A 13,886-nucleotide genomic window follows, 5' to 3' on the forward strand; every position below is an offset into this window, starting at 1 on the left:
AATTAAGATAGTTAAAGAAATCCTTTGGAATACTGGCTTTTAGCCTTTCTGTTGGCACAGGCAGAAATAAATCCGTTGTTTCTTTTTACTTGTATCCATATTCTCAGTAACTAGGTAAACACATGACTGTTTGTTGTATGGATCAGAGGACATATGAACATAAGTCCTTTTCTTCCTTTTCTTTGTCTAGGGTGCTATAATTAACCATATGCTAAGTAAGTATTTTAAATTCATACAGAACTATGTTTATTTCGTCACTGCATTTTGTTAAATGTGTAAAAGACCACATATATTTAGCTGCTTTATTATTTACACATCTGTGTCCTTTATGAATCTGATACCTAGGAAGTTGTATTTAATATTTGTATTAAATAATATAATTAAACAATCAGGTTTCCTTTCATCTTATAAATTGGATTCACTTTTTCCTCATCAAAATTGTAATTTTAGAATGCCCTGTAGTGTCAATGTGTATAATATTTATTAGATGTTTAAAGGATACTTCTTTAAGCATCCAGTTTGTATTTTATTAAAAGGAATTCATAGTGTTTCTTTAAAGGTTAGTTTAATATTCTCTTTTAATATTTTAAGATATTGCCTTTCTATACAGTATGTGTGCTATTGGTATATTATAATGTTTTTTTTTTATATAGACATTTGTGTTCCATAATAAAGTATATTGTGTCATATCACTATGCTTTTGTGGGTCAATGACTGCTCTTGGAAAAGATTTTAAAACATTGCATTCACTATTCTTTCTGATAAATGAAATACGTATAATGTGCTGCAATTATGTTTCCAGGTATATGTAAGAAATAGAAGTAGAAACTATAAATAACAATTTGATCAAAAACTACTTCAACTTTATTTCAGCTTTTAGGTAGAAGAATGGTTGCAGACCCTTAGGAGTTTCTGATTTTCAGTTTTTAAAAAAGATGTGAATTTGTAACATAGCTAGAATTTACTGGCTGACAAAATATGCCAGAGTTTTCATAGTGGTGTTTGTATGTGCATGAAATAAGTAATCCACTATTTTTACCATCTACATTATTCTTTGGTTTCTAGGATTCTTAGTGGTATCTCTTACATTTGTCTCTGATATATTAATTCGTACACATTCTGTTCAAGTTTACTTGTATCATTCAGGATATTTTTGTTACCAGCACATAAATCTATGGATGTCCTCAATATTCTAATGTAAAAACAACCATACTTTTTCCACATGGAAATAATTTCAGTCATTTGTAGAAAGAACTTTTATTTGCATATTTATTAACAGAGCTATTGATTTCAGGATTGATTGATTTCTCTTTGTGTTTTTTTCTCCTGGATTTTAGCAGTTCCTAAGTGTATTAACTACTCTTTTTTGCTATTTATTCTTGGGATTACAGTTTTTATTTACTGGTGAATGAGCTATAACTTGAAAGAACTTCCATATCACCCCCTAATTCTGACAAGCAAATTCTGCCTTTCCTCTGAGACCCATCACAAATACATTAGAGTTCCACAGGGAGAGTAAGTCATTCTAAAAGGTATTACTAATGAAGTAATCAGTAGAATTAGGTCATTTCCAAATGGCATATACTTCAACATTATTGTCTAACAAATCTAGCATATACAACCTTTGTTTTCCCAGTGCATTTATTCTTGAGCTGATAACCTGATTTTACAGTTAATTGGAATTAGCTATAAATGGGAACTGTATCAGTGTAGCAAACTTATTCTTAAAGTTATTAGCTGGAAATACATAGGTAACAATAAGAATCCCCTTCATCTATGCAGGTGATATAAACAAATTATTTACAAAACAACGAATTAAGATATACCTTTATATTCATCATGGTGTTTGATGTGACTTATACAATAGAAATCGTAATTTGAAGTTATGACACAGAGTTTTAAAGTAAATATGCAATAATTAGGTTATAATTTGATATGAACTAGGAAAACAGTAATACCATAACTCTCCACCTATCAAGAGCCCAGAATATTGGCAATCTGAACTCTAAGGAACATTTACCAAAACCTAAAGTGAAGCAAAAAAGACTATATAGTAAACTGAAATTGAGTCCGTGTACTTAACTCAGAAGTTCTCATTTTCATGTCTTTTTATTGTCCATTTGCATAGTCTTACTAAGGTTAAAGATCTGTTTTCTAAATCCACAACAAATTATTGTTAGGAAAATGCTTAGACAAATAGTTACAATATCAGAAAGCAGTAGCTGACACTTTTCAAGCAAATTAATACCCTGAAAACCTATGAAAGTTGAATACAAGAATTCAAATAGAACAGCAGATAGTACTCCAAACACAGTTAAACACTTAGCAGCATGTGTTACTTGTATTCATGACCCTGATAGGACAAAGATAAAGTAAATTATATTTATTTTCTTGCTGAAGTAAAGAATGTGATTCTTTTTAAATGTTCCATCAAAATGGTAGAAACAGTAGTTTTCATGTTTGAAGGAATATGGCCTCAGCTATCTAGAAGTCTCAACTTTCTCATAAATTCAGAAGTGCTCATATTCTGAAGGTTCCTGTAACTATATATAATATAATTGAAGTTTTAACTACTTAAAGGTAAATAAGTTATACTGACAAGAAAGAACATAAAATTGTGTGGGCTTGCCATTTAGTTTCTTTATGTTACATTTGATGTTCGCTATATATTCTGTTATTTTTTTCTTAATGCCAGAACAACAGGTATTTGAATACTTTGACTGCCTTTAAATGTGTTTTTGGTTTATTTATAATATTGGCATGGTATATAAAGTACTGTTATTCCTATTTGATTTCATTTTTCATGTAATTAGAATTATCATGGTAGATCATTCTTTTCGAGTCCGTGTCTTGAGTCTAAAATCAGGGTTTTGGAAAACTGCATAAATGTAAATGGTTCATAAGGAGAAAGTTTAGAGGAAAAATGGGTAAACTTACAACATATTATGTTTTAAACTTTTTTATACCTGAGTAACTTAACTAAGTTGCTAACTTTCTGAAACTTGATCTCCAAAATGGGTCTTTGGGACATTGGATTTTGTAGCGTGATTTGAAATTTTTACCTAAATGTGATTTATACGCCCCTTTATTCTGATGGTTTTTAAAAATCAATGGTTTTTCTTGGTGTGTTGTTTCTAACAATAGTTCTTTCCCCCCTTTTTTATAATAAAGGTTATTGAATAGTAATTTTTCAATTTATTGAGTAACACATGCTTTATAAAAATTTCTTCGTGGTTTCGTATTTGGATTTCTCAACATTTTAAGTTGTAAATTAGTAAGAGAGACAGTAAATAAAGAGAATCTGACAGACTGAAGAAAAGTATTTTTTTTAACTTAAAAGAACACAAAGAAAATGAGGACAAAATCCTTTCTATTAGATGTATACATCTTTGTTGTTTGTTGTTAAATTTTGGTCTTGTTATTCCAACTGATGCAAATTTTATTGTACAAAACAATGAAATAATGCAGATCTTTCTTCATTGTCAGCAGGATGAGATTGTCTGAAACGAAGAATAGGTATGATAGTTTTCTTAGATTTTGCACATTATAGGGTGGCAAAGACAGTATCAAAATATTTGTTGATAAGCTTAAGGATGTACTAGGAGGTACTCTGAAAAACCAAATGCACTGAGAGAGAGTGACAGGTAATTTTGAGAATATTTTGTATTTGAGAAAATAATACCAAATTCTTAGAATGATTTTTATTTGCTAGATTGTGTTAACATGCTATAAACATTAGAAAGTGTATTTACAATCTACTTTCACTTGGAGAAAGAGTGATAAGGTACATTGTATAGAATTGATTACAGCTTAAGTTTTTTTAAGTAATCACAATGTATTAGATTAAATTCATAATCTAGAATTATATACATCTTATATTAAATGTTTTTTAACTAATGGATAATTGATTAATTCTTGATGTTTAAAATTGAAATTGTGTTATGAACACATTTGGCTATACACATTCATTCATATGCTCTCAACATTTCTGCTATCAAAGTGTTCTGAATGATATTTATTTTGTTTTAATTTTATTGTTGTATTTTGTTTTCTCCTTAAACATAGATTTCAGCTTTAGATTGTCTTTGTCATAGACATTAATTTAATAATCTTGTGAACTAAGGGAAGAATTAACAGTGTTGAAATGTATGGTAATTTTCCATTTGTCTTTGTAAAAGATAGTTTTTAATATTATTTAGATACACCATAAATCTCTTTACCCTACAGGTGTGATGAATGCAGACTGTGCTACCATTTTGGCTGTTTGGATCCCCCTTTGAAAAAGTCTCCTAAACAAACAGGCTATGGGTGGATATGTCAGGAGTGTGATTCTTCATCTTCTAAGGTAAGGAGAAAAGTCCATAAGAAAAAGTGTTTCACTTCATTTTGATAGCCATATCATACCATCAGCTTCCTGATTTTGAAGAGAATTAGAATTATGAATAACCAACATTTTAATCTAATGTACTTCAAGACTATTTAGCCATGGTGATTTTATTGCCCTTAAATTGTGGAATAAACAGCTCTACTAAGTTATATAAATATCTTCTGAAATGTTTTAGCTGTAAATTTTGTGTATTTTCTATGTTACTGTAATATATTAAATAGTGTTCTAGTCACCAAAGAAAGTCACCCTGCGCTTATTTACCACACCTAGGGAATGGCAGGGTAATTCTGGCTTGAGTCATGAGAAATTTGTTTTGACAAATATATATTAATGTGTATAAATATGAGTCAACAGAATAACCAATAAAATCCAATTTTATTTTGTAGATAACTCATTAAGTATATTGTGAATTAATTTTTAATAACGGCTGTTTGAAAACTAAGTGAAATAAGTCAGAGAAAGACAAATACCATATGATTTCACTTACAGATGGAATTTAAGAAACAAAACAGATGATCATGGGGTGGGGGGAAGAAAAGTCTGTTCTTTGACAAAACTAGTTTTTACATAATTAGAAAGGACAATAAGGTTGTTTAGTAGTTTATCTCCAAAAATTGAAATTATATCTTTTGAATATCAATATTATAACCTTAATTTGTGGTAATCTGCAGTTTAAGATTATTGTTTCTTTAAAGTGAGTGACTAGACTCCGATACTTTGACTCGTTTGACAAAAATATTGAATATATTTGAAATAAGACATTTTGATCAGCTGCGGGTTAATCAGATTGTTCTTCCGTAAGTAGACAGTGGAAATTAGCTATCTATTGTAATATGTATATGAAGCCATCTTTCTTAAATGCCACTTAAATGCATTTGTCTCTCCTAGAGTCAATTAAAATTAATACTAAATTCCTTTTTGATTGTGGAATCAAATATATATTTCTGTACATATACATATTTTTTGGCCAAATTGTTGCCTTTAGATTCTAATTTCAAATGTTTAAGAACCTTGATAATGGCCATAGAGTGTGGTATGTGGATTCAGTCTACTAATTCATTAATAAATGATCCACTTTTAATTTGAGATCCTCCAAAGGACAAAAAGCCACTATTTTCAGAACATACCAAAATCATGAGTAATCCTAAAGGCATAATGGATATCTGTATAATTTTTGCAGTTTTACCTTTAATAATGTACAAGCTGTAGTAAAAATAAAAACAAAAATAAAATGTATTTTTTTCAATTTTAGTATATGTGCTGCCGAAGCGAGCACTAAAATGTATTTTTTTCAGTTAAAATTATTTGTTCCAGGTTACCACAGACACCATCTATAAAAAGTAATTTGTGAAAAACTACAGAAAAACATTTTATTATAGAAAAAAAAAGCTATTTAAAGGGTTTTTAAACCAAATTTATTACAAAATTTATATATTAGCATAATGATTATTGAAGTGGAATATACTCTGCATTTTATTAGTAATAACCAAGTTTTTTTGCTCAAGATTTTAAACTATACGATATCAAGAATTATTTTCCAGGCATTTTATTAAGACCCAGATTTAAGAGGTATTATATTTAATAGCAAAAGTTATATTGCATAATTTAAAAATGCTGTACAGAAATTGTGTTTAAATGGAAAAAAATAGTGATTATACTGTAGATTATAGAGAGTCGTCTTATGGAACTGTTTGTGGTATAAGATTTTTTTCTTTCTTTTTTTTTTTTTAAGTTTATTTTGAGAGAGAGAGGGAGAGCATTTGAGCAGGGGAGGGGCCAAGGAGAGGGGAGGGAGAGAGAGAATTCCAAGCAGCTCTGTGCTTCCAGCACAGAGCCCAACACGGGGTATGATCCCATGTGAGATTATGACCTGAGCCAAAATCAAAAGTCAGGTGCTCAACCCACTGAGCCACCCAGGCACTCCATAATATGATTTTTCTAATACATTTTTTGTTTGGGATTTCCTCTACTCTCAACAAGCAAATAAGGAAAGCATCTTTTAAAAAAATATTTATTGCCCTTTAAAAATACACCTTTTTGTGTACATTCTTTTAAAAAGGTTCTGTACTACTATAAATGTGTAGCATTGTATACAGTGCTTAAGGAATGGCTTAAAGTTATATAGTAACTTCATTAATGAATACTGAAAATTAAAGGGGGCTTATTTATATATATGTTAGGAGTATATCTTACATTTCTTTTTTTTAATCTTTTAAAAAACATTTTTAATGTTTATTTATTTTTGAGAGATAGAGGGAGAGTGCGAGCCAGGTAGAGGCAGAGAGAGGGAGACAGAGGATCTGAAGCAGCGACTTCGGCAAGCCCAATGTGGGGCTCTAACTCATGAGCCTTGAGATCATGACCTGAACCAAAATCAGATGCTTAACCCACTGAGCCACCCAGATGCCCCTATCATATATTTCTTAATGCAGTAGGATGCCAGTAGCCATTGAGAAGGATAAGATATTTTTATTTTTGTTTTTGTTTTCCCTCTTTATGAGACAATAGGTCTTCTACTCTGAATGGGAAATCCATTAAGAAGGCACATTGTTAGAAAACTTGCAATATATTTTCTGTATTCTGACCTCTGATTGAATACGAGATAATAAACAACCACCATCAAAATTTCATCCAAATACAGTGTCTAATCTTTGGAATGTCATAGCATTTTACTTAATAAGGTTTACAGCAGTGAAGTAGATTTTTGTCATATCAACATGACTATTGTATAGTTATGCTTTTTTTCCAATAAAAAATTAAACTTAATGTAATAGTTAAGCTGGAAACTTAATTAATATTTGTTGCTGCATCCATTCTGATTTGTTCACTGTTGAAGATGTTCATTCCTAACTAGCAGGTAGTAAATTTGTTTACATTTTTCTTAGAAAGATATTGGCTAGTTTGGGTCCAAAGAAAGCATTGATAGATAATATCATGCTTTATAATTCAGTGAATTGCTGCAGAAGCTGTTAAATTTAGAAATCAGTATGTTATTAATATCTGAGTCAAAACTAGTGTATCTGTCAAAATTAGTATCATTGTAGGGCCTAAAAGAAACCTACAGTGGAAATTAATATACTTTGCTTGTCCTTGATTTTCCTCTATTACATTTAGTGGACTATTATTTGATAGGTAATACTGTGTGTATTTGCCATGTTCATATATTTTAATGATATGAAAACTAAGATAAAAATAGTTGCTGCCAGGAGAAGGAAAGTCAATCAGTTGCTAATAAATTTACGGGGGGGGGGGGGAGTGAAGTATAAAATTCTTACAACTATAAAATGTATATCCAACTTCCTTTCTCTGTGGTAGTCAGGATTATTAAGTCCAAGGAGTCTTAACTTTTATTCTAAAAATTTGACTCCCAAGTAAGTTATTTATTTTGCTTAGAATTTTAGATAAATACAAGGTGAGGGTATATAGTTGAATACGTGCTTGAAAATACATTGCACTTTAAACATTAACTCTTAACATTGTCTCCAAATTTTGTGTAGCAGAGGAAGCAAAAATAATGCCATGTATATTCTCAGCAGCATAATATATTTATACATGACTTTGTCTCTTAAGTAATACGTTTATTGTATGGGCTTTGTGAGGGCAAAAATCTGTCACAAATCCTGCCTATTACTTTTACGGAAATTCTGCTCAAGTCTAAGAAGGTTAACCATAACATAATCCATAATTTTAAGGTTTAGCACATGATAAAATACACCTAAGTGTAGTTTCAATAATATTGATTTAATTACAATTTACCTAAAAGTAGAATGACTTTTTTTAAATTGAGAAATAATTGACACATAATTTTATATCATTTTCAGGTATGACAAGATAACCATTCAATATTTGTGTATAGAATGAGTGTTTATTCTACCTGAACCCATGAAATATGGCATGATAAGACTTTCTCTGACTTATCAACCTATTATAAACCTACTTAAGTTCATTTTAGGTTTCATGTAAAATGACTACATGGACACAGATATATACATATATGTGTGCACACACGGAAACACAAATCTACACATATACAAACACATGGAAACACATATGCACAAAACATATCTTCTCCCATAGGCTGTGCTTCAAAGACATTTGACTAAGGCAGCAGCTATCCAGCCAGTGTATTAAGTTTATATTCAGTGCAGCTAGTTCATTGCTACCTATCACCATGCCTTAGGAATTTTTTTCCCCTGCTTTTTACTATGTTGCCATAATACTAATGTTAATGAGCATTATATGCCTGGAAAAATAATGCGTTTTGTTCTTTTTTAAATTTTTTTCAATGCTTATTTATTTTTGAGGGAGAGACAGTGAGAGCCGGGGCGATGGGGGGGATCCAAAACAGGCTCTTGGCTCTGAGCTGTCAGCACACAGCCCAATGTGGGGCTCAAACTCATGAACCATGAGATCATGACCTAAGCTTAAGTCAGACACTTAACTGACTGAGCCACCCAGGGGCCTCATGTTCTTAATCATCCTCTTCACCTCTCTCTTAGTTTTCCTCCCTCTCTGTTCCATTTGTTCACCCAACCTAAATACCTGGAATCATCTTCAAGCCTTACCCATCCTTGTGCCTTACAGAAAATCATTCTCTGAGTCCTCTAAGAGAAGTTTTCTTCCTTAAATGTTTCCCCAGTGTGCTCTTTGTTCATTTCCTCCATTGTTCCTGTGTTGATTCAGTGCCTCACTTTTTCCTCATTCTTTCAGTTTCTCCTATTTTGGAAACTATCTAAATAGGTCTGCCATATTCTTCTCTTTTACCAATTCTCTTTACTAGTGGCCTCCAAAATGAAGTGTTTGTACCCTAAGAGATAGACAAGATGTCTAATTAAGTCAACTTAATTCTGTATAACATCCCATTTTAATTTGTATGTCTGTGCTTTATAATGTAAATCATATATTAATACTGTGGAACATGATATAACTTCACACAAATATATTTTGATACATATTTGAAATATTTTTAGTATGGGGGCACATCAACAAAAATGCCTGGAGACCATACTTCTATACTGGTACTAAAATCTTTCAGAAACTACATTTGTCACACCTCTGCTTTGCATTTGTGTTTTTTCATCCTCTTTCATGTCCCAAATATAACCAACAAAAACAGAAAATTAATGTTATTACCATCCAATCCTCCGTATTCAAGTCTTGCCATTTGTCTTAGAAATTTCCTTTATAGCAAAAGGATCTAGTACAGAATCATTGTTGCATTTATTTTTCATGTTTCTTTAGTCTGGACAGTCCCTTATTCTTCCCTTGATTTTCATGACCTTGCCACTTTTGAAGATTACAGGGCGGTTATTTTGTAGAATGTCTTACTTTGTATTTTTTAAATCTTTTTTATAGTTAGATTCATTTTATGCATCTTTGATAAGAAATGCCACAGATGTGATGCAGTATGCATTCTTTCAGGTGATACATGACTTCAATATGAACCATAGATGGTAATCACTTGACTAAGGAGCTGTCTGCAAGTCTCTCCCATTCTCTTCCCTTTTCTAATTAATTCATGAATTTGTCTTACCTTGAGACTATGCAAATATCCATATTATCCAAATTATCCTCATCAGACTTTCATTTTCTGTTTTATTCAGTGGAGTATATTGGTTATTCTCATTTATTTTGATCTTCAAATTGTCCCAGTTTTGGCTAATGGAAGCCATTTCAGACTGCCTTCTCCCACTTCAGCTTGGCATCTATGTCCTTTTGACATGATCCCAGCAATCTTTAAGTATTTCCTTACTAAAGATATTCCAGACTCAACTGTACTTTCCCTTTCCCTAGTCCTAGAACCAGCCATTTCTCCAAGGAGCTCCAGTTCCTTTCAGTGGAGAGTAGTATTTAGAAACCAAGATGTGGGTACTAGATGTGCTCATTGTTACTGCAGTGTCATTCCTCCTAGTTCTTCTAGACAGAGTGAAGGACTAGATGTATATGTACACATACCCGTTTCTGCCTTTATAGATACTGGAAACCATTCCAGTTTTCTCCCTTTCTATATTTCTAACTCCCTTACAGAAAACTAGTTCCCATTATTCTTAAATATTCTTATATAATTAGTCCCCTGATACAAAACTAATCTCTCATCACCCTCCACTGCCACCCAACATGGACACCTATTTTGCTTACTATAACCTAATGGGCTTTAGACTGAATTGTTCAGGAAGAAGTGAGAGAGGGAATGAGGGTGGACGTCTATATTTTTTACAAGCTCCCTAAATTATTTTAATTAGCAGTCAAGAATAAGAATCTGTTTTATGTGTTTTATGAAGTCTTCAGTTATTAAGAAAGATTCTCACCTAAAAATTAACTTTTTTAGAACTTTAAAACAAATATACACAATGCCCAAAACCCAAGTGAAATGTCAACAGACTACTTTAAAATTATGTTGTATACTTACGTATAAAATTCAAGGTAGATTAAGTACTTTTTTAGATATAGGGCACAGGTTTTTTTTTTAATGTATTTTTTTAAATTTTTAAATTTTTTAAAATACAGGGCACAATTCACTATTCAGTCTTTTCCTAGAGTGCACTTAATATAGATCTCAACAACTTCTGTTAACACACCCAAAATGAAGATCATTTATTTTGACATGGTTAAATGAACATATATAAATATTTTTTAAGAGTGCTTCATTCAAGTCATATACATCATATATTTTACAGTGACTGTGCCAGTTATGATTTTAGCTTTTCATCCTTATTTAAGCTCTGGTGAAAAGCCATGGAGTATACATGACAGGTCATTATCTGACTACTACCAGATTAACTGTCTTAGCTTGGAGAACTCCATTTGGTTCACTCTTACTTGATCTATATAGTGTAGAGCAATAATAAATTGAATTCATATGTAGAGAAATGTCATCTAAATCCCTATGAAAAATTTTCTGGAACTACAAATGCTATGCATGTCTGCTGAGGCAAGTGGTACTTTTTGATAATCATTTGTATTAGAAATCCCTGAGGAGGGAGAGTATGATTTTTTTTTTCATCTTTATTTTCCAATTTTCTACATTAAGCAACTAGAATTCTATAACTGATATAGTTGAGTAAAAACTGCATAGGTAACTATTCACTTTCAAATAAAACACTAAGTGCGAATCTTGCCCCTTTAAGAACTGAACAAGACAATCTTTCCAAGGAGTATCTTGCCACAGTACATTAAATTAGCACATGTAATTGAACCTGGTAATATTGGAAAGTGAATGTCTGATTTTATGTATAATGACAATTTATGAAAAATATAAAATTAAGGGGCACCTGCTGGCTCAGAAGGTGGAGCATGCAACTCTTGATCTTGGGGTTGTGAGTTTGAGCCCCATGTTGGGTGTTAAAGGTCTTTTAAATTTGAAGTATACAAATGACCCGTTAAAACAAATATTTTTAAAATATTTTGCTATTCATTTGACCTCTTGGATTTTATTAGGTTAAATTTTAAGTTTCTGAATTTAGCATGGTTGACAAAGAAGTCATTTTAGGTAAAACATAACACCTAACTGTTTTAATTCAGTATTCTAGCATTTGTGTGACAAGCATTAGAACTCACAACAGTGTGCTTTAGCAAGCTTTACTGAATTCTGATTGGCTTTTTTACTGATACAGGTATGTAAAAGTTTGGAGAAAAGTTGTTTATATAGTTTCTTACAGTGGAATCCCATGGAACAAATCTGGTGGTTTGTAGACTTACTAAAAGTATGAGAATTAAAACTCGTGTGGTTATCCTTGATGATAGCTGTAGTTACATATTAAACTTTAGATTACCTCTTTGCTAGTGTGGGGGATAAAACCCACAATCTTCCAGTTATCTTCTGCTTTACATCTGGGTTATGTTCAAGGTATTGCCTGAACTCTATTATATGCCTGAACTCTAGCATTTTCCGCAAAATCGTTTGTATAAATATCTTATTTAAGCCCTTAGTTTCTGAGTATTGTACTTTGAGACTAGTAACAATGATGTATGAATTCAGTAAGAAGTAATAGCCATTAAGAATTTTACTAATTACAGATGATACTATGTTTTTTTTAAAAAGTAGAGTGTATTTTTTTAAACTGAACATTTATGGGCAAACTGAACTTATTTTTTGTCATTATTGCTTGCTTAAAAAGGTTCTTTGATTGTCCTAGACATTTTCTGAAACCTATTCCTAGGTAATATTTTATCAAGTAATAATTTTAGCCAAACAAAGACTGTTTATGGTTATTCTTCATAATAGAATTGGAATCTATACTGATCTGTTTAGTTCTGTAGTAATTTCCATGGGGACTATGTAATACATGTTGAGTGTATTGGTATACTTCAATATGTCATGGTCAGGTATTCCTTAAGAATCTTTTTGTACATATGATTTCTCTCCTCCAGGTACAGTGTGTTAGTGTTTATGACATACACGTGTATGTATTTGAACTTCATATTCACAGAAAAAAAATGACTGGGACTTCTAAAACTAGACAATTCTTTCATATTAATAATTTTCAAAATTGAAACACTAAATCACTTTTTAAGTTACATTTACTACAAACTGGAAGAACCAAGCCACTTTCTAATTTAGATGGCATGTGGGCCTGATGCGTTTGCATAGCATGCTGTGGAATACCATATGTGATAAGAAACTAACTCATAACTGAGAGATAATTAATCAAAGTACAGTAGGGTGCCATACATGGGAATGCCTTTCAAAACTCACCAACTTTATACTATCCTTTAGTTTTAAAATAGTTTTTTTTTACTTTTATATTATGTTGGAGGGAAAAGTGACCTACAAAAAATCTGGTAGACTGAAGGATTTTCATTACAGATTTTAAAAAGTTAATAAGAATATTTTTACCTATTAACCCAGCATTATTAAATTTGGATTATATAATAATGTAATAATTAAGAAAGAATGTAGAATACATTAGTTATGTAAACTTGTTATTCCAGTATTTATAGATGATTTGAGGGTGAGAGATACTGTTTGCTCTAAAGAGATGGTCCTAGTTGAAAAAGGCTAGCCCGTTCTCAGACCTGTGAAGCTAAAGGAAATAATGGGGAAGGCTTAACTCCTAGCTTCAAAAAATAGAGTGAGATCTCATATTCTAATTTATTAAATATTTATTTTAATTATTTCATCATTGTATAGAATTATCTATTAAAAAGTAATCTTTCTAAGCTACATATTGTGGTGTAGGTAGTACCCTTTACCTACAACTAAGACAGACTTCTTCAGATCTAGGCTAAGAAAAACAAAAGAATAAACTCTGAAAGTTAATGGAATTGAGTTCTGAAATCAAATATATTTAAGAATTCTAATCTAGACATTCTGATAGAATCTTTACCAAGATTGATAAGATATTAGGGGTTGGAGGCATAGCCAATGTATGTTATGCCATGTTTCTTACATTTTAACATGTTCATTTTTTGACATTTCTGAAATTAGGGTGTCTGTAAGCAGTTTATATTTTTAAGTGATAATATTTTTTCTTAAAAATTTGCTATTTATGGGGTTTCT

General features: G+C 31.2%; 1 protein-coding gene and 1 long non-coding RNA gene across 5 annotated transcripts in view; one reads left to right on the forward strand and one right to left on the reverse strand.

Moving 5' to 3' along the window:
• PHF14 (PHD finger protein 14) overlaps window positions 1–13,886 on the forward strand; it is a 209,207-nt gene that overhangs the window by 144,588 nt on the left and 50,733 nt on the right. For all 4 annotated transcript variants that reach the window (XM_007076662.3, XM_007076664.3, XM_015535083.2 and 1 more), the window contains exon 17: window positions 4,228–4,345. In XM_007076662.3, the coding sequence (XP_007076724.2) occupies window positions 4,228–4,345 (118 nt within the window). The remainder of the gene's footprint in view (window positions 1–4,227; window positions 4,346–13,886) is intronic.
• The window catches only part of LOC122233706, a 37,361-nt gene continuing 26,827 nt past the window's right edge, over window positions 3,353–13,886 (reverse strand). The window contains exon 2 of the long non-coding RNA XR_006211376.1: window positions 3,353–3,500. This is a non-coding gene — a long non-coding RNA (uncharacterized LOC122233706). The remainder of the gene's footprint in view (window positions 3,501–13,886) is intronic.

Source organism: Panthera tigris, chromosome A2 (genome assembly GCF_018350195.1).
Source record: "Panthera tigris isolate Pti1 chromosome A2, P.tigris_Pti1_mat1.1, whole genome shotgun sequence".
Classification (NCBI taxonomy): domain Eukaryota; kingdom Metazoa; phylum Chordata; class Mammalia; order Carnivora; family Felidae; genus Panthera; species Panthera tigris.